General features: G+C 46.5%; 2 protein-coding genes across 3 annotated transcripts; both read left to right on the forward strand.

The window, feature by feature from the left end:
• Nucleotides 1-483: 483 nt before the first annotated feature.
• zc3hc1 (zinc finger, C3HC-type containing 1) lies at nucleotides 484-5,209 on the forward strand. The gene is made up of 10 exons (XM_040175365.2): nucleotides 484-791; nucleotides 1,348-1,450; nucleotides 1,624-1,774; nucleotides 1,893-1,976; nucleotides 2,081-2,208; nucleotides 2,319-2,458; nucleotides 2,669-2,936; nucleotides 3,074-3,277; nucleotides 3,916-4,128; nucleotides 4,226-5,209. The coding sequence occupies exons 1-10, from the start codon at nucleotides 658-660 to the stop codon at nucleotides 4,298-4,300; spliced, it is 1,500 nt and encodes a 499-aa protein (XP_040031299.2). The 5' UTR covers nucleotides 484-657; the 3' UTR covers nucleotides 4,301-5,209.
• Nucleotides 5,210-5,612: 403 nt separating this feature from the next.
• On the forward strand, nucleotides 5,613-20,811 carry ube2h (ubiquitin-conjugating enzyme E2H (UBC8 homolog, yeast)). Of its 2 annotated transcripts, none has more exons than XM_078100301.1 (7): nucleotides 5,613-5,913; nucleotides 14,733-14,809; nucleotides 15,824-15,898; nucleotides 16,013-16,052; nucleotides 16,774-16,826; nucleotides 17,427-17,555; nucleotides 17,722-20,811. In XM_078100301.1, the coding sequence occupies exons 1-7, from the start codon at nucleotides 5,861-5,863 to the stop codon at nucleotides 17,844-17,846; spliced, it is 552 nt and encodes a 183-aa protein (XP_077956427.1). In that variant the 5' UTR covers nucleotides 5,613-5,860; the 3' UTR covers nucleotides 17,847-20,811. The 2 variants fall into 2 exon arrangements, with proteins under 2 accessions (XP_077956427.1, XP_077956428.1); XM_078100302.1 differs by having other exon boundaries at nucleotides 5,695-5,913; nucleotides 15,142-15,898.
• Nucleotides 20,812-24,879: the final 4,068 nt, after the last annotated feature.

Here is a 24,879-nt window from a genome sequence, read left to right on the forward strand (position 1 = left end):
AACTGGTAGCTTTGGCAATGCACAACAACGCAAAATAACAACTTTATAAAATAATCACAAGACGCTAACTCTAAATAATAAAAAATGTGTAATGCAAAATGGCAATGTATAATGTATAACATACAAAGCATCCTAACCCTGGGAAAGGTATATTTGTTGATGCCTTAGAAATTTAGCATCCCAAACTTCAGTGTCAGTTTTAATTTGAGTTGTGTTCAGTCTGGTTGTTGCGTTCAAAGTAATCATCCACGAGCTGGTTATCAGCTGATAATGAGGACGTGATGACAACACTCTTACTTCAAGACTTTAATCGAGTATTATTAGATTGTGGTACTGCTGCTTTTACATCAAGGGTTCCATAAAAACACCCTCTGTTGTACAATCATTATACTTTAAATTGTATGTGAAGTAATTATGTCAAATGAAAATAAAAACATTTTTAAAAAACTATTTTCATTTGAAAGATTTTTCAAAGAATAATTCCTTGCTGATAAATATTTATCAACTAAATACCGACAGGTAAAACCGAATTCAGCTGAAAGCAGTGAAGAAGTCAGCCGTTTAACGTGTTGATCTATTTCCCCGGCACCCCGGAGGTCTTACAAGGCGGAACGTTTGGTGTCGGGTTTTATTTTCCGGGGGAACACAGAGCCGATCATGGCGACTCTCGGCGGCAGTCGTGGGGATCGTCTCGGCAACACCGATCAACAAAAGCCTTCTTTTGCGTCTCCGGAGAAAGTTCGCGAACTCCTCAGTGCAGGAGTGTCCTCTGCAGAAGTCGGACCCGTCAGGTGCAGTTTGTTGTTTTAAACAAGTCGCGCGCTGTATCGTTAGATTGAAAGTTGGCGTTAGCTAATTCAGTTAGCCACTTAGCGCTGCTGCTGTAGCCGCCTTCACACCGCGTCACAGGGACAAGTCTCCACAGATGTAACTGCTTCAATGCCCCAAAACGGCATTGCCGAGGTTATCGTTGATTGCATTTACTCGATGCACTTTGGCGTGCATTTGGTCATGGCAGATATTGTGCAGCATAAGCTGCGTGCACTGTTCCAGATAAGGGGGGGGTGGGGACCGAAAGTTTTGCTGGAACATGATGCTCTCATTAGATTGCCATTCCCTTCTGGAAGTGTGTTGTCCACTCACTGTCCAGCAGTCAAGGCCGGGTTATAAATGCATTTAGTGCTCCTGATCGTCCTTGTCCAGCCGTGTCGGGTTACGAATAAATTACGAATATGTCAATATACAGCATGCAGAGATGTGATTTGATTTGCAGGGATTTGTTATCATTCAAATCAGAAGCGTGCGTGTGGACACTAAAGATGTGTTTTCCATCTTTGTGCATTGCAGTGAACAAGGAAATCTCAACTTCCTGGAAGTAAAAAGCAACACTCAAGCATCTTGTGAGGCAACGAACAAAGAGGCTTTTTTCTCCAGAGTGGAATCCTACTCAATATCCTTTTCTGTCCAGTTTGTTTATTTCTTCATCACAGTACTTGCTGACCTTCGAAATGTTTAAAAAAAAAATTTAACATGACACTTTGGGAAATGTCTAAATGTCTCCAATCATTCATAATGAGTGTAACAATACATTTGTGTCGGGTGAAAGTTTCCTTAGCCTAGCACTGTTTGAAATGGGCAGGAAAGCCCCGCGCACTGTCCCCTCTGATGTGTGCCAGATACGGCTGGATCAACATCGGCTGTGATATGCTGAAGTGCTCCAGCTGCTACGTTTTTCTTTGCGCATCACTACAACCGACCTTAGACTTTAAAAAATGTGAGTCAGCCTTAATTTGGGTATAATGATAGGGACACCGCACACTTTATTATGGCACGGTTTTACATACCAGAGCAGAATAATGAAAGGTCGAGCGACTTTGTTCTTCTTTCTACAGATGGGTCCCGTGTTGCAGAGATTTCAAGGCAGCTTCAGACGCAGCATGAGAAATTCTGCCCCTGGCCTGACTTTCCATGCCCGGGTAGGATCAAGAGTTCTGTATTGCATGTTGTTCCTAAACCAAAAAAAAGAAAGAATGTCATGTGTTTTAAGATGAATTTGACCTGAGCGTTGATGTCATTTCAGAGCGGTTCTGGCTGGTTCCAGCCAGCGAACCGTCAGCCCTGCTCACTGCCTTCTTAGAGCGCTTCCAGAGCACCTGTCTCCTTGCACAGCAGTTGCCTGCCATGAAGCCGGAGCAGCTGAAGTCTATGGTGAGGCACGGGAAGCCTTTGGACAGACTCATTTATTATAGAATACTACTCAGAAAATCTACAATTTTCAGTTGATCACATGTACATGAATGTCCACTGTTTCTTTGCAGTCCTTGACTGAGGACGTTATCAGTGTTGTACTGCAGCTGATCGAGGACGAACAAAAAAGAAAAGGAGGCTCTCCATGTTCTGAATCTTTGGCGGTCCAGGTGGCTGCATGCATTGTTTCTCTCTGTGGCTGGGCTGGAAGGTGAGGTGACCTCCCCCGACCTCTTGCTGTTACAAACTTACATGCAAACTCATACTGTCATAATCCAGAGTAAGCACACACATCCTCGTTGAATGCCCGTGCTTTGTGGGAGGAAATGTGAGGACAGTTGGTAAACAGAGAAACCACAAACCTTTTTTTAGCACGTCCAGCCCATCGAGATGTCTGAGCAATTGGTTTTCTCTTTCTTAGCCCAACGCTCCAAACAATGAACCTGCCCATCCTGACCTGCTCGTACTGTATGCGCAAGGTGGGCTTGTGGAACTTCCACCAGATGGAGGGAATGGGGTCTGATGGCGACACCTCACTGAGCGCTGTGGGCCCGCCTCTTCAAGCAACGAACCCCGCGCCGGCCTCCACGCCCGAAGGCCAGGCGGAGCAGCTGGCCTCTGCCTCCTCCACCCCCGCCACTCCAAGTCGCATGAAGCTGAGGAGCCAGGACTCGTCCCGCTCTGAGCAGGCAAGCTTTAGTCAGATGAAGGTTGAGCAGCTAAGTGAGCTAGGCTAGTGTGCACATATTTATTTAAGCAGTTCTTCATAACAGGCAATGTACCAGGCTGCTTTTTTTTTTTTTTTACCCGTCTCTGTGTGTTCCAGAGTGAGGGAACCTCCTCCCCTGTGTCTTTGCGAGCCCGAAGCAGAGACTCGCCAAGCCCCAGTGAAGAGCTGCAGAGTCCTTTGCCCAGAGGCAAAAGGGCTGTGCCTCGCAGTAGAGGACAGGGGGACATCTCTGGATCTGAGGGAGCTGCCAGTCCGCATAACCCTCCTAAACGCCTGTGCCTCTCAACATCTGGCGGCCCTGTAAGAACTAACGTCACTGCTGATTTCACATATTGTTTTCCGTAGTTCTCCAGCTGCACCTACACTTTCAGAACTTATTATACAGTGTCATCTGGTCATAAATAAGGGTTTCAGGAGTAATATCATCATTCAAGATGGAGCAGCACAATCTTTTGCAGCACAATCTTTTTTCACATTTAATTTTTCTTATCCCTGTGTAATGTCATTGTTGCATGTCGGATCCTGCATCATTTTGATTAGCAATAAAATCCTTTACATGGACGTCAGTGCTCCTAGTGCCTATTTATAGGCAGTGTCGTCAGATTACAAGGATTAATTGTACAGTTTTAGAGGAGGCGTCATGTATTCCACGGTGAAGGTTAGCATCAAAAGCACCTAGTTTGTGTTTTGTCCGTCCTTGCACCAGTTAGCAATGTACATTTATGAAAGTCACATCAACATGATCCTCGACAAGCTCACAAAGGCACAATGAGACCACACATATTATCTAAACATTGTTACCCTAAGAATCATGACGTGACGAGTAGGACTTTATCCGGTATTTTACCCATTACCTAACTCAAGAAAGGGGAATATAACAGATTACAATACTAGTTCAATTTTGAATTTGTTATAACGAACTACTGCCACCTTTTCAGGATGGGCTCCTGCACAAGAATACATTTGACCCCCTCGCTCAGCACAGAGACTGGTGTCCCTGGATCTCTGTAGGGAAGGAGAACGTGGATCCAGGGGCGATCCCCTGTTTGGATGGAGTCTCGCCGCTCCATCAGCAGGGCTGGAAGGCTGCTCTCGACCTCCTCGTGCCCATGAGGGTGAACTCCAATACAGCAGACACTAGTCCGGGACAGGCAAGTCACGAATTTGTATTCTCAACAAAAAAGACCACGTCCTATCCTGTTAATGTGAACGATATGTGACAGTTCTCTTTGCTCTCTTTCCTCTCAGGGCCCTCGTGAGAAGTCTAAAAGAGTGTTTGCTATATTCCGACAGTGGCAGGGATCCGCCTCTCCGTCTCAGTAGACCATCCAAACGGCATCACGACGCTGAATTGATGAACTGACCTGCCCTCTTCTTTGGCAGTGTACGGTCGGTAGTACCAGTGACAGGAATGTCATATCACATCATATCAACGTATGCCATCCTCCTAAAGTTGTGTTTAAAGTGTCTCTGGAGGAAAAGAAAGTTGATTGTGTCTTTTGGCATATGACTGCGTGTCATCTCTATGAACAGTGACATATGTGAAGGATGCCAGTGGGGCGTTACAACCTTTTTGAATGGTAATGAAAAATGGGATGAGTGGATATTGGAGCCTCTAGTGGCCTTCTATCACATCTGTGCATAAGAAGTCATCAAGTAATAGGACACATCTCAACGTATAGATTGGCAACAAAAGAGGCGTTTACATGGGAGTCTGCTTCTGCAGGTCGTCGTGACATCAGGATAGCCTGGATTTTTCTAGCATGCAAGAGGCCATAAATCTTAATATTGCGAGAACGGGCCCGGCATGACACTGGAAAGGCAATGTTTACCTTCAATGTATGTTGAGTCAACTGAGAGATTTATCAATGTTTAACCTCCGATGAGCATAAACAAACTGTGAGGAATCGTTTTTGTGTACCATTGTACGTGAAAGGTAATGTGGATATGAGTTCTCTTTTGAAAAGAACAATCCCTTTTCTAGTAGGGAAATGTTTATTTTCTCTTACGATACATTACAGAAATCTTTAATGTCTGCAAAACTCACTCCTGATTACTGCAGGCAAGTAGAACCGTGTGACATAAACTTCAACCATGTTTTTAAATTAGATTACAGATTCCTGTACTTTTTTGCCTTTTGTGTGCATCTCATAACGCAGTCCTTTCTATCTTGCATGTGATTTTATCTTCATGGAGTTTCCTAAAAGCGTTTAATAAAATGCTCTTCTGTAAGTTTGGATCGCTTTGCTTCTTTGTCCACTGACATTTCCATTTATGGAAGGATTAAACATGTATCAAAATGATGGTATTGTGAATTAAAGGAATATATACACACACTACATTAAGATATGACTGTTGCAAATAATTCACTTCCTATTTTTGCAACTTTTGCAGTGATGTTAATCTATTGAAATTACTTAAATCTTTAACTGCAAACATCAACTTCCTTTGTTTAAAAAGATGTTGGACTGGTTACACAAAAACTACAAAATAATTTTAAATTGCAAAACCATGTGAAATGACTAACTATTATGTTTTTTCTATTTATAATGCATACATCATAAATTGCAGCGCCAGATAAAAGTGAGTCCAGAACCAAATGTGCTTTGTATAAAACTACAAAGCGACGTTCAGTCGCAGAAATATGACGTAGCGCGCGGAGGGATCCTTACTTGTCAGGACCGCGGTCTAAACGCTCACAGGCAGCAGTACTCATTAGGACGGAGAGCCGTGGAACCGTGAAGACGTTTTGCAGTGAACATTTGGGAGAACAAATGTTAACTTTTGGATAGTACCGTCTGCTGGGCTGTCTAGCGTTTCGGGGGAGGAGGAGGGGGCAGCTCTCAGTTTTCTTACTGGTGCTCTGCGGTGGAAATAGGAAAAATGTCGTCTCCAAGTCCGGGCAAAAGGCGAATGGATACCGATGTGGTGAAACTGTATCCTTTCTGAACATAAACAACAGTCGCTCACGCGCTGTCAACGTCCCGATGCACGTGCGAATACGGTGTGAGCTAAACCTCTTTGTAACCCTAAAGCAGACAGCTTTCATTGTAAATTACTGGTGTGTTTTTTTGTGTGTAAACAACATTTCGCTAGCAAAGCCAAAGAGTTAACGTTAGCTATTTCTGTCCTGTCGCTTCTCTGGACAACTGTGTTAGCTAAACGCAACGGGTCGCGTGCCCCTTTTCTTCTTTTTTTAAAGCATTTTTTGCGTGTGTCCATATCGCACGATTCACACGAACGGACGCCTACATGACGCTCTGTGCTGCACCACCAACAGACCTGGCATTAGTGGACTGTGTCAACAAACACCTTGTCAAAATGCGGCTTCTTTGTCCGGCCCAAAGTGCCCCCCCTTTTTTTTCTCACGTTTTTCCACGTTGGCACGAGAGCTTGTTTACATAACGTGGGGCCAGCGTCAACTTCGCAGCGCTGCTGTCTTTTGTTCTACTCTCACGAAAAGCGATGGCGATATTGCAGCATTCTGGGTCTTGTTCGCTTTTGCTCTGTAACACCCCCCCCCCCCCCTCCTCCACTCACCCAACCGAGGGGTTTTCCTCGCGTGTTCTCGCATCTGCCACTTGTGATCGTACCTTGTAACGCTGCCGAACTGGCCTGGCTAGTCTGCTGGTTAATTTCAACATCAAAATGGCTACCTGCTCTGTGCGCGTGTGTGTGTGTCTCTCAGTGTCTGAAGGCACATGGAAGGCTAACTGTGATCATTTGTTTGTGTCCGATATTGGAGTCTGAATGAATGTGGCAGCTGTTTTTATTTTTAAGTGGCAGAGCAGGTGTCATTTGCCTGCAGTGGTTTCTTTTGTTTTTCCCAGTCGTGGTCATCATGTTTATTTTTGTCCTTCTGATGTTGTCAACTTTAAAAAAACAAAAAACTTTTCATTAAGTAATTTCCAGTCCACAACATCTACCAGAAGATCATTATGAACAAGTAGTGTTTTTGTTGTCCCAGCGCAGTGGAAAGCAGCTTAATGATTGGGTAGCTTGTTACTAGCCGGAAACCACCAGGGAGGGACTAAGAACAGCTGATGGCTGTGCAGCTTAGTCAAATATGGGGCTCGAACTGGGCAGGACACAGCCATCCAACCCCCCCCCCCCCCTTTGTTTTTGGATGGATGTGATCTGTCCCAGCAGGGGTCGACACAATGATCAGCAAAAATCTTAGTTGTAAGATCTGTTTTCAGTTTTTAATTGAATCAAGGCAACCGTATTATGAGTTCTGTCTGCTTATAAACACCTAACATACCTGCATTTCGTAAATGCACCCTGCCTGATATTTGCAATGATAGTGGCTTATGTGTAAATGAACCAGGAAGCTCAATTCCTCTTGTTGTTTTGCCTGTTACCTCATGCATTGCCACCTAGCAATAGTACTTGCCCCCCCCCCCCCCCCCCCCCAACCTACCTCATCCCTGCAGCTAATGTGTAGGCAGCCGCGGCAGATTGGTAAAAGAGGATTGCGGCACAGACCGAGACAAGCAGCCCTGCAGTAGTCGCACACCGCACCTCCTCGTCGAGCTACTTGATTGACAGGAAAGGGCAGGTTTTGTTCTCTGCCTCTTGCTCACGCTACATACAATGACTTGTGTTTTGTTTTGCTGTTCCACGAGTGCGCACTGTTCACGGTGACAGCCGTGCATGTTTTTTTTTTTAAATGTAGGTCCACAGATTTGAGATTTACTGGCATCGCGTAGGTTCTGTACACACTGGTGCTTCTAGTTGGAGGAGGGGGAGGCTCTTGCTGGTAAAGGAAACTCTTCCTTCCTCCTGTTAGTGTCCCCAGAGCCCAAAACTACCAGTAACAACCTCCCCGCTGTGGTGCCCCCCCCTCCAAGTAACCAAAACCAGAAACTCACAGCGCCTTTTTTTTTTTTAGATAGGAGTGGCTTCTTTCTTACGAGGTGACACCGAGAGCCGTCACGCGTTAATTCGCTGAGGCCACCAGAGAGCGGTGAATGTAGAGCGCCGGCCGTCAGGGGATTCACAAAAAAACGACCGTCACAATGACCTCCGCGTGTCGTAGCGCTGCGTTTTGAAGCTTTGTCCTCAGCCAGGCTGATTGACGGCAGCCCACTTTCACCAGCCAACAGTACAGTTTCTGTGTTTGCATGCCAGTAGCCTGGACTCGTACTATCTAATGCTATATAGGCCGAGAGAGAAGACCGCAAGTGTTGGTTTTACGCTGACTTTCCAAAGTGTCCTCTACTCTTTGACCCCCCCCCTTTGCAGTGATCCCGAGCGTCAGGAGACTGCTTGTTTACCGTCAACTTGCTTGCCAAACTGCCCTTCTACGACCTTAAGTCAAAGCAACTTTTTGTTGTATACTTCACTATGCCACAGTATCCATCACCTGACCTGGCATAGATGCCACTTCAGGTTCTGGTCTTCCAAAGGACAATGTCTCCCCCCCCCCCCCCCCCACATGCCTCCATCCTCCCTGAGCGGAATGCCGATCCTGAGCGTTCTCTGCGCCCCGGCTTGGTGTTTCGGCTCCATTGTGCACTTGTAACATGACATCCGGGCAGCATCAGCAGTGAAGTCTTTTGTGTTTCCCGTTTACAAAAGTCCCCAATAGGACCTCCACCTCCCGCTGTCACACAGTCACAGGCAGCTAATCGGCGCCCAGTGCCATTATTGGGGGAGGCTGGACCAACTAGACGCGTTTTCTGTAGCGAAGGAGCCAGTGAAGTGAATAGGACCGTGATGTACTCATGGCAGGAGTGGAGAAAGCTCTGGTTTGGTCATGTAGTTCTGTAAAGAAAATGCTTGTTTTTGAGGTGTAATGGAAATAAGTACAGCAGGAGACACGGAGAAGCTGAGAGGATTACCGGGAAAGCATTTTGCCTCCAGCTAACTGCCGGTATGAAAAGCACACAAGCAACAAAAACAGATGCAGGTTTTTTCAATTTCTACACGGTCAAATGATATGTGGTTTGACGGGGAATCCAGAACATATTGGGACTTTGCTACTGCTACTTTGGGCATTGGCCATATGGTTAAACCGAGAGCCCATTTATCACACCGTACTGCATGTTTATTGTGGCCACGGGTTGATAATTAATCCGTAGTAAGAAGCTCAAACACTGACAAAGACATGGTGCGAAATGTCTCACCTACTGTACACTAAGTTATCTGAGCTGAGATAATAACGTCCTGGGACGGGGATAATTAAATACCCAAACTCAAATGGTTTGGATCTGATCTGAAGGCAGTCAAACATAATGCAGCCCCCACCCCCCCCCCCGCCGGGCTCCCTTGATTGACAGTCCTGTTCTGGAGGTCCAGAAGCAAAGCATCTCTGACGGTAGGAGATTTGAGGCCCTCACTGTTACTCCCACAGTGGCGCTTCCTGCGCGCATGGCTCAGTTCCTTTTAGAAAAACAGATGGACTGAAGTTCCTTTCTTTGTTTCACTAGATTTCTTTTTTTTCCTTTTGCTGTAGAGCTCGGCCCGCCTCCGCCGCTCACGCTCGCTGCTGCTTTTAATGTGGAAAAATCCAAAGGAGGCTACGTTTGGTCCTTGGGATGTGACACAGACACTCGTTCAGCTTTGCTCGGCGTCTCCTCAGCATGGCAGCGTTGAAATCCGGGGCGGGGCGGGGGGGCGAGCGCTGCGAATCTTGCCATGTCCCTTTTCGTGGACGTGCTCATTAGATGCTTGCCTCAGATTCAGGTCATCGCTTCTCCCGCCCGGCTCAGTTATGTGATCATTAATGATAATTTTATTTGTGTGTATGCACGCTCGGGCTCCGTAAATAGACTGTTGATTTAGTGGAGGGACGCGAGGAGGAGGAGGAGGAGGAGCAGCTGAGGGACGCGCGTTTGATTGCAGTGGGTGGGCTGCTCGTCTTCCACCAGCGCAGACAAAGAACTTCGGCTCATCCAGCTGCCACACAGGGAGGAACCCATCCGCTAACCCAGTACACTCGCGACTGTCTATTCCTAAGATTTTGAGTTAATATTCTGCTGGGGATTTTTGTTTGGGAGGTAGATTTTTAAAGATGTATTCCTCTAATGTTTTACTGTCATTTTCAAAATTGTTGGTGTAATAGAAAAGATATTGTTTGCCTCTTACACATTTCTGTCCGAGATCAAACCGTTCCATTAACTCTCGTGTTTTTATCTGCACTGGTAGCCGTTCTGATTACAGTTGTAGATTTTCAGTTGTAGATTTTCAGTTGTTCTTCTTGGATGTTAAATGTGTTGAAATTCTCGTCGTAGACTTTCTTAGTTGAAATGTATTCAGAGATCTTTTTTTTTTTTCCCCCATCCAGCGAGTGCAGCACTTAAAAGCACCCGTGCAGTTACGTGTGGACCTCGTGGAGTCGGGCCTTTGAGGGCCCGATGTGCCCATTGATATGTAAAACGAGCTGCAGGGTTTTCTTTTCACCGGCCGCACACACGCTGGCGCCAAGTGCTCCACCGCATGGTGTCGGGGCGAGCTGACCTACTCTCTGACTTTCATATTTCTCAAACAAAGTTCGGAGTTACGGAACGGAGAAAAACGGATCCGTATGGTTGTTCCGAAGCCTTTTGGTTTCTTGGCTAATTGTTGCCAAACTGAGCTCCAATGCAAATACAAGTGCTGTGGCTCACTTGTAATTATCTGCCTGAGCCTTGTGCCTGTCATGCAAATATCTGAACTTAGACCAACATTTGTCTGACTGCTGTCTAGTTTATTTAAGATCCTTCCGTTACCTTTGTTTGTAAACAACGTTTTGGACATTCGAATGTGATCCGCATAGTTCCAGCCTCGGTCATCACAGCTATTCTATCCGTGTCTTTATAAACGGTTACATCACTTCTTGTGGCCTATTTTTATTTTTTTTTCTTTGGTTCTACATAAAATAATCACATGGGCCTAACGGGTTTTGCGAGTGTGTCGTAGTAAAGGTGATTACGTCCGAGGATCTACAAAGCCGTCTCTCGTCTCTCTTGCGGGATCCGGGCAGCATGAGGGAGGAAGTGAGAGCAGCTGGCGTGACCGCGGGCGTGTTCGTATCATACTCGCGCACGTATTTTCAGTTATTCGAGCCAGCCAGGACAGTCGGGATCAGCCAAGACCCCCACCCGCCGCCCACCCCTCATGCTGGAGCAAAGAATGATAAAATGTGAAGGAAGTTGCCTGTGGAGCTGCAGTGGATTCAGAACTTTTTTTGCGTCTCCACCCACAATACGTTTTTAAATATGCCGACTTGTTTTATATCATTTTATTGCAACAAGTAGCATATACATTTTTATCATCAGCTTTCAAATTAAATGGAACAACCTCTGAATTTTGGGCTTGATATAAGCAGATACTCTTCTCACCGACTTTCGGTGTGACCGGTTCCACGATACAAACACGGCACCTATAACCCCCTCCTGCTCCCGCCGGCTGCGGCTGGGTAGTTGTTGCGCCCCCCCCCCCCCCCCCCGGCTGCCTCTGTGTTTTTCAGACCGCTGAGTGTGCTCCCACTCGGCTCGGTGCAGAGCGCATAAAAGAGATCATTGCACATTTCCACGCGGGCTCGAGAAGCGATGCACATGTTGAAATAGAATCCTAGACAAACAAGTAAACGCCCCCAGGAATGCTGGGGGAAAAAAAATAGTATCGACTTATTTTTCAGGTGTCTTTATTGTTTTCCACAAGAATAAGTATTCTTCTTTGTGATCTCGTTCTTTGCGTAGCGGACACGTTTTTCGGCGGAGGAAGCCGACCCGCTGCCTGCACTCTGAGGACGGCTGCTACGTTTCCTGCCTTTCATCTGCAGGGCCGCAGTGTTCGCTGCAGCTACCGTCTGTGTGCAAGGGGAGAGAAAAGAGAGAGAGGGGTCCAAACAAAGATTTGCCCAACAAGGAGTTACTCCCCCCCTTTAGTGTTTCAAAGAAATCCTTCCGCACCACGGTTTCTTTCTATGCGAGGCCCCCGAAAACCTCCCCTATGAGGACACACAGGCGTTTAGGCTGAAACGCGGCTGTGTTTCCCCATTGGTAGGATATGAGTCCTCGAGTGGTTGGAGTGTAGCACGCGCCTTCCTGCTCTCAGTCCCCATCACAATGTGACCCGTAGCAATTTACTCGAGATGAAAAACTGTCATCAATATAAATCTGGTTTAAAAAAATAATCCCATGTAAATCTTGACTGACTGTTTATAACGGTAACGGTTTATATTTGGAAGCTACGTTTTATTTGTCGTGTAAACACAGAGGCAAACTCATCATCTCGGGCCCGCAGTCCACAGCAATGATGTCAGCCCCAACCACAGATCTGCCTGCAAGGCGAGACGGTTATTCAGCAGGCTGCACGCTTTCCTGCCGCTTATCGCTGCGTCTCTGCATCGCCGCGTCTCTGCATCCCGCTTTCCATGCGTCTTTTTTTGCTTTATTCCTCTTCACAACTCTCTCTGCATCATCCCGTCATGCTCTCTTTCTCCCATGTTTCACCCTCACCCCCCCCCCGCTCAGTTTGCTTTTTCTACGCTCCTTTCATGTTCCCTCTTCACCCGCTGGCTTTTTTGGGGGGAGGGAGGGGAGGGTTACAGACTATTAATGTCCTGCAGGAAGGCTACTTGACTTTGCGTCTTAGGTTGAGTCTTTGTGCTTTCTGGTCAGGCCATTAATAACTGTACGGTCTACATGTCGTTCGCTCTGCTACTCGGTCACATAACTCTCTCCCGGTGCCTTTTGGGATTATTTGATTTGCTGCCTTTCCTGTTATTTCAGCCTTGTCGGCCCAGAAGCTCCGTACCTTCCCTTTTCAGAAGGATGGCTTGAGGCTGGAGGCGTGAGCAGACTGGCAGAGTATTGTGTGATGTGAATAGTCCAATCTGACCTGTGCAGTCAGTTTGGTCTTCCTTGTCTTTTATTTGATTGCTTGTATTGTGACTAATGTGATCACCCTGTTTTATGAAAGAATAGAACAGGCTTTTCCTCCCCACCCACTCCTCCAAAAAGAAAACAAATGAGTTATTGATGTGCTTTGAAACTGGCCAGTGCCTCCCTACCAACACATCAACAACTTCTGTCTCCAACGAGGGAAATGTTCAGGCGTTGTGAGTGCTGCTTATGATTCTCCACCACGTTTGTTTTCCATACTTCCAAAGAGTTGGGTCAGGATGGGATATTTTATTCTGGGGTCAGAACCGAGATCGTGGCCTAAATGGACCGAAAGCAAAACAAGACATATCTGGACCACAACCCTAAACGCCATTTACTGCATACTTCTACACTTAAGCCCTTTTTCGAAGCTTCACGAAGTACAAAATGTGGAGAACACTGACCTCAGTGCTCGGATAAACTTTCAGACCTGGCTAATTGGCAGCTTGAAAGTATGTCTGTCGAACCCTTTTCTGGCCGTGCAGTGTTTTCCAAGCCGCTGTGTTATTAGATGAAAGCGGTCCTATTTGCTGCTACAGTCTGGCTTTTCTTCCTGCCGTTGTGTGAGATACGGCGGCGGAGATGTGTGTCGGGATTGATTGAACTCCGTATCAGATTGCGAGTGGGTGTAAAAGGATATTGACCCCGCGCTGTCTACAGATTATGATTCATCCATAGTCTTCCAAGGCGCGGCGGGGGTGGACAGATTGAGGAACAAATAAAAGTCTAAACAACGTTTAGGAGTTAAATGTCCTGGAGTCGCCGTATCGTGACGACGCCGCTACCAAAGTGAATGCATAGTTTTGGGGATTGGCTCAATACAGGAGAAGGCGAGAGGGTTGGACGTTTAATTACATTGGGAGATTGTACGTAATCAATGTGTGTGTGTGTGTGTTTGTTCTCGTGGTTCCTGAACAAATCATGGCCGAGCCATCGTGTTGGTTTTGGGGATATTGGTGGTTGGAGCCCGTGGACGACACTTCAGTTTGTGTTCACATCATTATCATCACGCGAATGTAACATTATGTGAGGAATCAGTCGGCGCAATCTGAGCTTCTCCCTCCTCCTCCTCCGCTCACACGGTCTCTGACCTTTTTGGTGATTCTCTTGCAATTCGATTATCTTGAATCTAATTTTCAAACCGGTTTAACCATTTGCACTCCGGCTCGTCGGGCCGGTGTGGCTGATGCCAGTTGGCCTGCAGCGTAATCCCCGTTGATCCACCTTCACACCCCTCCCTTCCCCGACCGGCCCCTCTGTGACGTAACGCACACGGGGGCCACGCCCCCCCCCCCCCCCCGCTCCTGTGTGGACACACACACACACAGTTTCCCTGCTACGTCAGCGGGGTGCACTCGTGTCCTTCACGTGAAGGGCAGAACTTGGTGGACTGCAGCGTGCACACTTTGTGCCTGAGCGAAGGGATCCAGTCTTGCTCTTTTCGGCAGACTCAACCGGAGCTCAAAATAACCGATTTAACCCTTATGGGGGGTCAGGGCCACCGCTAATGGGATACGCGCTCAATCAGGATTGGCGAGCCAGCTCTACTCATCTCCCCTCCTTAAACCCTCCGATTGTTCTGCCCCGTGTGCGTCTTCCACTCCGCTCACGTGGAAGATGAATGGCGTCTTTGTGTCGTGTTCGATGGGAGATCAAACGTATTTCGATCAGCATGCGTATAAAAAATAATCCACAACTCTGAACCAGGAAAAGGGTCTGACTGCTCGAGTTGAGTCCGGCAACAAATGAAGCGGCTGACAAACCATTTCGCGGAGGCCGGACTGCTCCAATATTATTCAAAATCAGTCCATTCCGTTTGTCCCTCAGCATGTGTTTGATTATGTTCCCGCCGTCATGTGAAGATGACCTTAACGACCTAACAGCATCGAGAGCAAGCATGAAGTCACCATCCTCAGCGGACTCAATGAATTTGTAGTGAAGTTTTTTGGACCACAGGGAAGTAAGTGTTCTTTTTCTTTTCTTTTTTGTCTGACACTTGACAGAAGTTTCCTGATTTGTTGCTCAATCCTCAAGCTAATCCATATTAAATGGGGAAAAACCATGTTAAGGAGCGTTTGTTTGTGCATTTGCTGTTTTGGGATCTTAAATGCTCCCCCGTCGTCGCCTCTTCTCTGACCACACTTGAGCAATGAGCTCCACACACACATACACACCATCTCGCACCATCTCCCTGTGCAGTTTGCTTTTATCTTGTGCAATAATGTAACATTTAAAAAGTAGTTTCAGCCCATCTGACGTTCAGTTAAATCCGAGTGTGAAATGCTATCGCAGGAACACAAAGGGGTTCGTCACAGCCGGCCTGCAGCCCTGAAATGGATTTAAAAGCGGGCCACAAAGTGCAAAGCAGGACGGCCCGGCTGAAGGGGAATTTGGATGAGGAGAGTGCCGTCAGCAGCAGGAAGTACTTCATTCTGTGTCTCGCCAGAACTGAGAGGAAGTTGGCGTTTGACCCCGTCTATGATGCCTCGTAACCACGGCAAATAAAACGGAACTCCTCCCTGCTGGTGTGTGTGTGTGTGTGTGTGTGTGTGTGTGTGTGTGTGTGTGTGTGTGTGTGTGTGTGTGTGTGTGTGTGTGTGTGTGTGTGTGTGTACATGCTCGCCACCGTTCATCCTGAACACGTGTGTTTTCATCGGCGTGCTGTTCAGTACCGCACACTCAAACAATCTCGCTCTTTGAAGCGATCTGAAAGTCAAGAATACCGCTGGGCTGAAACGCATTACTGCACAAGATAAAAGAAAACGTGTGTGTGTGTGTGTGTGTGTGTGTGTGTGTGTGTGTCATTGCTCAAGTGTTCCCCTCTGTTGTGGAGAAAGGAGTGCAGAAAATTGATGCAACCCCCATCGCAGTGCTGAAATATGATGTTGGATGAAATGAAAGTCTCCACTGCCCTCAACAGTGTTAATCCTTTTTTGTGTGTGTGTGTGTGTGTCCTTCCCCTACATGTGTACAGCACCATATGAAGGAGGCGTGTGGAAGGTGCGAGTAGATCTTCCCGACAAATATCCTTTCAAATCACCATCAATAGGTGGGGGGCTCTACTGTCGCATGCAAACACGTTCTTAAGATCACGCTTTTTTTTTTTTTTTTGTGTGTGTGTGTGTCTTTTTAACACTCATCATTTCTGCTTTTGCTTTTCCAGGATTCATGAACAAGATTTTTCATCCCAACATTGACGAAGCGTAAGTTGATTTCGGTCCTGCGATTGCAGCGTGGATGTTTTAGTTGGGTTTCTGTTACTTTGAGAGCACTTCAGGGCCACGGGGCTGCTGGTCATTTAAGGTCCTTGCGTATTAGAGTTTATATCGCAGTATTTGTAGATTTTTCTTGGCCTGCTGTAGAGAGCTGGCTGGTCCATTTAAACTAAAAACATTTGTTGAATCCATTAATATTTCATATTTTTGCTGGAAAGAGTCTGCTTATGTTCCGCACTACACTTTTATGTGTCACTAGTTTTGGCGCGGGCCGCAAACGTCAGTAAATCCTGGAACTTATGAACGGGGCCGAGCTCTTTGTTTCACTTGGCTCAGAGGCCAGATCTTCTGATGGTTTCTCTCTGGGAGGACCGAACAGAACATCTACTCCCGCTGAAGGCCAAAGATATCGGCCCACTGAAGTTTTACATTCATCACCAGGAAACAGCTGGCGAAATGTAAACACCAGTTTCCAACTACAGTAAACCTCCCACATAATTGTGCCTATACGTTTTATTGGGCTTCCATTAATCAAACCCAGCTCTGTCATCGGTTCCCTTAAAGTTTGATATCCACCAGTGACTCCTAATTATTCCATTGCACCTACCTGCCACACGAGTGTTTTGGGCGTCATGGAATACATCATCCTTCGAGGCTCGTCCCTCCCGCCGGCCTCACCCCTCTGACTCTGTTCCCCCCGGTTTCCCAGGTCAGGGACGGTGTGCTTAGACGTCATCAACCAGACGTGGACGGCGCTTTATGGTGAGTGGTTCCGTCCATATCTCATTTAGAGCCCCTTTCACGGGGGGCCCAGATGGCTCCTGAGCAACGTACGCGTCGCTCGAGTAATACTCTTAGCATTCCTCCCCCTTTTAATCTCCAGAAAATAATCTAGAGAAGAATAGAACGACCAACCGAGCGGCGTCTGTAATGAAACTTGACGAGATCCTGCAAACACGAGGATACCGTCCAGTAGACTGTGGGGAAAGTGTTCTGCCGAACATGAATGGGCTCAACAGTGACACCCCGGAGATGGGTGCAGAATTACACCCCCCCCTCCCCCCACACACACACTATGCCTCAGCTGTGAGAAAAGGCCGAGGCCTGCCGGCAGAAATCCAGGGGAAGGGATTAGTACCTCGGCTCTGTGAGCTCAAGCTGGGCTGTGAGATCCTGTTACTATTAAACGCACCGCACATCTTTGTGTGTGTGTGTGTGTGTGTGTGTGTGCGCGTGCGCGCGTGTGTGTGCGCGCATTAACAGTTGCATGGTAGACACGTGGTTGGCGGAATGTTGTGCGAGCGTGTTCATCATTCATGTCTCTCAGGCGGTGAAGGTGTAATCTGTTGCCTCCTTCCACAGATTTGACCAACATCTTTGAGTCGTTCCTGCCGCAGCTGCTGGCTTACCCGAACCCCATCGACCCCCTGAATGGAGACGCAGCTGCCATGTACCTTCACCGGCCAGACGAGTACAAGCAGAAAATCAAAGGTTAGACCTCATGGAAATGTGTTGAGTTTAGATTACCGGTTGCTTTAGACTATTACACACCTAGAAACAATATACGGCGTTTGGATATATACCTCACTTGGAGTTTTAGGGTCTTCACCTTTTCCTGTCTGACCACTTTCTCTGGTCTCTCTGTTTTTCCACCCAGAATACATCCAGAAATATGCAACAGAGGAGGCTCTGAAGGAGCAGGAAGAGGGCGCAGGCGACTCTTCATCCGAAAGCTCCATGTCAGATTTCTCAGAAGACGAGGCCCAGGACATGGAGTTGTAGTGATAGGAGGGCTCCCCCAACCCCGCTTCCTCCTTTAACCCCAACAGAGACTATATTTGATTTCCTAACCATGAGAAAGCAGACTTATAATATTCATATTTAAACCAGTTGATTTTTTTATTATTATTATTGTTGCTAAACAAGGATTTTTATGGATATCTAGATGGACGTCCCTTCCGCTCTGTAACTGTTTGTCCCTGCGACGGCTTTCACATTTGTAAGGTGCGTTTAGGCGTAAGGCAGGAAGCCTTCCCTCCAACATGTTGGTTCTTTTCTCAAATTTCCCTTTTTAAAATATAAATTATATATGTTTGAACCCTACTTTTTAAAAGGCTTTTTTTTTTTTTTTACTCGCTCCGCAATATTGTGATGTAGTCGAGAAGGCGCACAATGACGCGCACACACACGAGGTGTGTCACAGAGCACCTTTTATATAAAAGTACCAAGAAGTAGAGTGCCAAAAAGAGCTCTTGAATCAACCCTGAATGCTTCCTAAACGCATCTTTTTCAACATTCACCCCCTTTTTGTTAGTCTTTGTTGACCGGCTGCCTGTCCACACGGCACAGGGCGAAACAGATTCCCTGTAGCTGCAGAAAACGCGTAGAGGACTCGTGTCCAAAAGGCTATGGAGACGGGTCAGTGGAACTTGGAACCAGAACTGCCCTTTAAACATCTCACTGTATGGATTCTCATATCCATTGTGAGGTAAATCGCACGTGAGCGCACAACGTTGTCGTCCATCACACGTGCTTCTTTTAAAACATGATTCTATCGTTCGATAGTAACGTTTCAGGTAGAAAAAGAATGTAATCACCACTTATTCTAGAAAACCAGCACGGCGGTCTGTTTTTAATTGGAGTAAAAAGCAGCAACAATGGTCACGTTACGTGACCCCCGTTACGTTCCGCCTACCAGGATCTCTAGTTGGAAGATTACAAAATAAGAGCCCAATGTTTGTCCTTCACCTGAACGAGAGCAATTATTTCTCTCGTTTGTTTGTTTTTGAGGGGGTTGATTTTTATATGTAAAAAAGAAAAAGTAACATTTTCATGTTACTCATTGTGGATTCAATGGGGCGGGTTTATATGTGAATGATGTGTGGAAAGAAATTGCAATCGCTTTGACTTTTGGCTGGGTTTTTTCCTGACTTTTATTTCATGTAGATTTTTAATACTTTTGCCAGATGAGGAGGTGGGGGGGCCGTCAACACATTTGGATCCTAGAAAGCCTTGAAACGTATTCTCTTGATGGACCGCAGTGAGGATCACAGGTCGCTTAGAGGGTTAAAGGCTGAACCTGGCACTAAAAGCTCCCCTCATCTCCTCTGATGTCAACGCTTCTGTGCCTCATTACAAAGGGAAGGGTGACCATTCAAGAAGTTCCCCAAAACCCAGTCATGAAGTTCAAAAGAGAAAAGCACATAGTTTTTTACATGCTACTTTTATTCTGCTCCTTCCGTTAAGTGATTGTGTGCGTATTGTGGTTTGACATCTAAATGTCCACACTCTCAGAAGAGAGGAGTTACCCAGCAGCATCGGGTGGATTTCGAGGCTAATGTGGGACTTTTGGACCTTTTTGGGCTCAGAGTTGAAATACAATGTGGTTGTATCTTTCATAGGGATTAACATCTTCACCCAGGACACATTGAAAGGATGGAAATCATGCCAATATTTGTCGAACTGTGTTTCCTTCTCTCTCTTTTTTTTTTTTTTTTACTGTTTCACTGGGTGTTTTACTTCCACTAAACGACGTACACGATGTGGGTGTGTTGCAGATATTTAGCTAGCGAGGTAAACTTAGCCAATACAGCAACCGTACGATGTGTAGTTAGTGTCCGTTGTGTGTCAATGTGTGATACTCTCGCCGATTACATCACGCACAGAAAGCCAGCGAGTGGTTCGGCCCTTTTCAAGAGATCACATTTCCTCCCAAAAAGCCCAATGATGCGCTCACTGTTGTCACATTTGAATGAAGGTTTATAAACCGACACACTTCTGGAATATCTTTTTTATTTTTCCAGTTTTCCACCGGGATTAGCGCCCAGCGGGATGCAGCCATTTTAACTGCTGCACAGCACAAAGTTTTGTGACGTTAAACATGTTGAAGGCAGTAAAGTATAAAGCTGTGTGAATGTTTTCACGTGTTCAGCTCCACCAACTTATGGGTCAGCTAATTGTCACACCGATGATGTCCTTCAGCGTTTTTGTTTTAAGTAATTAAGTGTTTTCCGAGTTGAGAAATGTAATAAAGTAGCACACAATGAGGCAATGGTGCGACAGGGAACTCATTTTATTTTTGTGTTTTTCAAAAACACCACTTCTGTTGAGTAAAATCACAGGTTCGATTTTCAGCATTATTTCAATCCACTTGGCCATAAATTCACATTAATCCGCTGAAGCTCAGCTTTCAGCAGCCTCCCTCATTGTTTTTCTCTCCACACGGTCAAAAGAAACTGGTTACAAAAAACAAACCAGTAAATGAGTGTTTCCCATTGAAACTTGAATCCTAAATTATTTTTGAAAACGCGTATCTTTTGGCTTTCTGCCCTTCTCCTCTTCCTCTTCTGCCACAAGTGGACAGACAACAATGTCTTCAACCGCATCAACGTGATAGATGGGGGGTGGGGGGGCCTTGCTATTCTGACTGCAGTGAAGAGTCCAGAGCCATACCCCCATCCACTCTCTCCACCCTCTCCACCCTGCCGGATACAATGACGTCCTCCCGCCCTTTTTTTATTCAGCACAGCTGCAGAGAGCCAGCATCCTGATCCTGTAATCCCCCCCCCCCCTATCATCATCCTTGGTCTTATTTTTATCACTTTTTGTTTTCTTTGCATCGTGAAAGTGGGCATGATGTCAAAAAGACAAATGCTCTCTATTAATAGGCTTATAACCTCATAAATAGTTGTGTATAAAATAAACTTATAACATCTTTTTTTTAATAAAACCTTCAATGTGTATAAAAGATTTTGTCTGATTCTCACTGTGACATCCTGAGGACTTTACTGAAGAACACATGTACACTCAATGTTAAACACTTTCAATGTACATTTTCATCAACTTTGTTTTATACATCCACGACGCTCTTAAAGAGATCTCATTCGTACATTTATGCTCTTTGAGTGGCAACATCATTGAACGTTTCTGTTCTTTAAGTTGTAACGATGTGTGTCGTCTGATGAGGGAATGTATTCATCTCCCTTTCTCTCTGCTGAAAAATCCACAACAAACGCTGAACAGTTAAATAAAGTAGTGATGAAGTACAGAAAGTGATTGTTCTCAAACACTCGCATTGTGTTATTACATGAATGTTGCATTTTAATATCACACATCTTTCTGCCATTTCTAACCATCTTTTAATCTATGATGCATTACAGCTGTACCATAATGCATCTTTATGTTTGGGGACGAACACAGAGGTCGCCAACACGGTATTCAGTTAATCTCCACTCTTTTAATCCATATTATATAACCAATTTAATGTCACTGGGATTACATCTGGTCTTCCACAGACAACCGGCCCGTGTAGTAGCAGCAGCCCTTCCACATGGTGTCAGTGTGCCTCCACCCGCTTCATGACCCGTGTGAAACTACAGGGGACGAATGGCCACAGCCATCACCATGCTCACCAGTTGGCGTTCTGAATTGTCCTTCAGAGCGCACACACTGACACGGTGTTCTCGGTAGCAGCTCCATCTTCTGTTACATTCAGTGACCGCTGTGTCAACCCTTCGTGGTGCTGTTTGTTGAGCTTCTGACTGGGGCTTTTATTTTGAAGAGGACACTGGGCTGCCTGCATTAACCTTGCATTGGGGGGCATCCTTCACGTGCAACGATGGGTGCAGTTTTGCGAAAGACGCAGACGGGGGCGCTGCCACATACATCCTCCTCAACCCCCTGCTCAGACCCCCCCCCCCCCCCCCCCCCCCCCCTCCGTAAAATCACAGCAGGGGCAAATAAATGCTGTGACATAAGGCCATTTAATCCCCTCTCCTCTGAAAAAATGTATTCTGTCACGCAGCAATCTGCTCTCTCTTCATGTTTTGTCTTCCTTTCCGCAGCATTGCCGGGACGTGAAATTGCTCCCTGGTCCAATATCTCTAAGATGTCGCTTTTTGCTGTGTTGGATATTTAAAATGAAACCTGCCAGGCTTGTGTAAGATTCCCTTCCTCTCTCTCTGTCATGTACACACAAAACGGTTGGCCAAAATACCAATAAGACCCTCGCATGCTGTGCAGTTCCTGCAATAGTTAGTTAATTAGTCATTTGACCTTCCCTGCTTGTTTAAAGGCCTCATTTCACTAAATCCACACCCCCAGTTTTAATGCAGAATTTAAAGTCCCAATAATCCAGATCCAGTTAAATTTAAACTGGATTTACAAAGAAGCGACAAGGCTTCCTGTCCCACCTGCCATTACGCAGCAGCAATTTTGCATCCGTCTGGTGAGCTGTCTGTTAACATGCAGCTGTATATGTGCCTATTTAGATGTTATGTGAAATTATTACCTGGGATTACTGGGTACTTCATATCCAGTCCGCTGGTTAAAGACTATATTCACAAAGGACTACTTTTGCTACGATAAACCCGTCCCTGTCGTCATCTTCATCCTGCATCAAAAGGGAGGAGGAGGAGGATGGAGGGAGGGAGGAGACATTGGACGTTGTTGGGATCCGTCTCCGCAGGCCTGACCTCCAGAACTCCAGCAACCCGATACCCTCAATGAAATATTTAGAGCTTCTGTTTTATCCGCAGTGCGTTTGGTCATCACAAACCGTGGGCCCTCCATGACGTAATGCCAGTTGTCTGATTGGGCCTCACCGAGCAGGGTGGTGGTCAGGTGACCGGTGCCGTTATGGCCTTTTAAGGCATTACAATGCCCTGAGGCTCCACATTAGGCCCGCGAGCTGCCTGCTGCAGAGTTATGATCAATCACTGTTGGCTCCGGTGTTTTTTCCAGTGCAAAGCTTTTAGCAGTAAATCTACCGCATGCGTACGCCGTTTTCGACGAAGGCCCCAGCAGCTCAAGTTCCACTCGTCTGTGTTTAGAAAAGAGTCGGTTTGACCGATGATGTTTCCCATCACGTCTCGTTTCTACGGATCCACGCTGCGTTCTGCAATTCCACAAAACTCTCAACTAAAGAGATGTATTGACATTTTTTTAAAAAGCGGATTTGGTTTTCTTTCTTCCCCCTCCTTAATTCTCTTATTTTCCAATCTCCCAACATGCCACGCTGCTGGGGGGGGGGGCTGACGGACCGTCCACCAATGTGGGCGAGTAGTCACTAACATGCAGGCTGTGTGTTGGGTTTCTCCAGCCTGGGCCGGGTGGCAGGCCGGGGGCTCTCTCAGGTTTCAAGCTCGGCTTCAGTGGCACAGTGGGGGTGTTGCAGCTGTAGCCGGCATTACAATGATCCCTGGGTCTTTACTAATAGATGACCCACTGATTAACATGACCCCCCCCCCCCCTCAACCGCTACATACCCGTCCACTGCTGTGCTGCAACGGGAGCAGACAGAAAGACAGACAGCAGAAGACGGTTTGTCAATCAGAGTGTGTGTGTGTGTGTGTGTGTGTGTGTGTGTGTGTGTGTGTGTGTGTGTGTGTGTGTGTGTGTGTGTGTGTGTGTGTGTGTGAGAGAGAGAGAGAGAGGGGGAAATCAAATGAATAATTAATGAATGAATTAAATAAATAAAAATATATGTGAATAAAATGTTTGCCATTTTTTTTAACCGTGTTGCTTTTAGCACATCTGCTTCTTCAATATTAAGCACAGCACAAGACAGACACAGGGGTCAGATGTGTATTTTTTTGGCTTTATTCCGTGACCTTATTTCCCGCGTCATCTTTACATGTTTCGTTTTCCGGAGTAATGATGCTGCACGTGCAGTAAATAATCCCCTGTTCAGTAATCCGCTGCAGAAGTAACGCCGGTTGGAGCTAAATTGTAAATTTCATATCGGGCGAGAATTGAAATTTCCCCTCACGGGTATTTAGTAATCATGTTCCTTTTTGTTTTAATATTATCACGTATTTTCATCCACGCGGGCCTAAGAATCATTTAAATCACTGTGACAGTAAATTAATGTGTATTACTCCGCACGTCCTCGTGAAGTCCCGTAAGACAACCGATCTTTTCCGACATGTTTTCCAGCTATATTCATATTATTATATTTATATATATATTTTGTGTTTCCTCTTGGCGCAGCAGACTCAATCTTGCCGCATTATTATTTCATCCTGCGTCCTATATCGCGTGGCCCGGATCCCGTCCGCGCGCACGGCCTCCATCCGATCCCTCCGCTGGCACCCGCACTCGTGCGGCTCCGGCCGCGACAGCGAGGAATCAAATGAGCGCTTTAAATATTCATCGAGGGCCACTCGTGTCCCACACAAGCCGCCCCTCTCGCACAGATGATCGGCGGCTCCTGTTTCAGCCTCCTCCAGCTGGAAAACCACGTCGAGGCTTTGAGGGGCTTTGAGGGGCCCCGGGCTCCTCGAGTCACCGGCGGATTGATTTCACTGTCACCGTCCACTCTGAAAGGTTGTGTAACGCAACCGGGCCGCGTCACCTCTAAATATTAGACGAGTTTTGTCCACACAGTTATCTGTCTAATTATCAACAGCAGGTAAATGGACTCTGGCTGGCCATCGGAGAGGAGCTGGCCGTCATATATTAGGCCTCTAGAAGCGAACAGGGGACATACCTCGGGCTCCCAGTTGCAGCGTGGGGGCCCCACTGGTGGTGTGCCGCTCTGACCTCTTCCGGAAGAGAAACGACATCAAGGCACCTGAAGGCCCCCGAAGAGCTGCTGATGACTGCCAGGACCCCAGGCCTCCATCGGGCCAACTTCAGGTTGTATGGCTCTGGGTTGGGAGTGTTTTAGTGAAGGATTTCTGCATCATTGTTATACAGGCGATCAAAAAAAAAAAAAAAACGATAATGCGGCAACCTCAAAATATTCCTACTTTAATGTTTTTTTCCTCGGACAGGAGACGTTATGCAATATGAGCGGCGTGACCACCAGTGCGGG

The sequence above is a fragment of the Gasterosteus aculeatus genome, chromosome 4, assembly GCF_964276395.1.
Source record: "Gasterosteus aculeatus chromosome 4, fGasAcu3.hap1.1, whole genome shotgun sequence".
NCBI classification, from domain to species: Eukaryota; Metazoa; Chordata; class Actinopteri; order Perciformes; family Gasterosteidae; genus Gasterosteus; species Gasterosteus aculeatus.

What these genes read in the sequence shown, in the direction of transcription:
- zc3hc1 (XM_040175365.2), top strand. Translation starts at nt 658, where the DNA reads ATGGCGACTCTCGGCGGCAGTCGTGGGGATCGTCTCGGCAACACCGAT. An exon ending in GCAGAAGTCGGACCCGTCAG is followed by an intron (nt 792 to 1,347) that starts GTGCAGTTTGTT and finishes TGTGCATTGCAG; the next exon opens with TGAACAAGGAAATCTCAACT. An exon ending in GCCTGACTTTCCATGCCCGG is followed by an intron (nt 1,977 to 2,080) that starts GTAGGATCAAGA and finishes ATGTCATTTCAG; the next exon opens with AGCGGTTCTGGCTGGTTCCA.
- ube2h (XM_078100301.1), top strand. Translation starts at nt 5,861, where the DNA reads ATGTCGTCTCCAAGTCCGGGCAAAAGGCGAATGGATACCGATGTGGTG. An exon ending in TTTCAAATCACCATCAATAG is followed by an intron (nt 15,899 to 16,012) that starts GTGGGGGGCTCT and finishes TTGCTTTTCCAG; the next exon opens with GATTCATGAACAAGATTTTT. An exon ending in CATCCCAACATTGACGAAGC is followed by an intron (nt 16,053 to 16,773) that starts GTAAGTTGATTT and finishes CCGGTTTCCCAG; the next exon opens with GTCAGGGACGGTGTGCTTAG.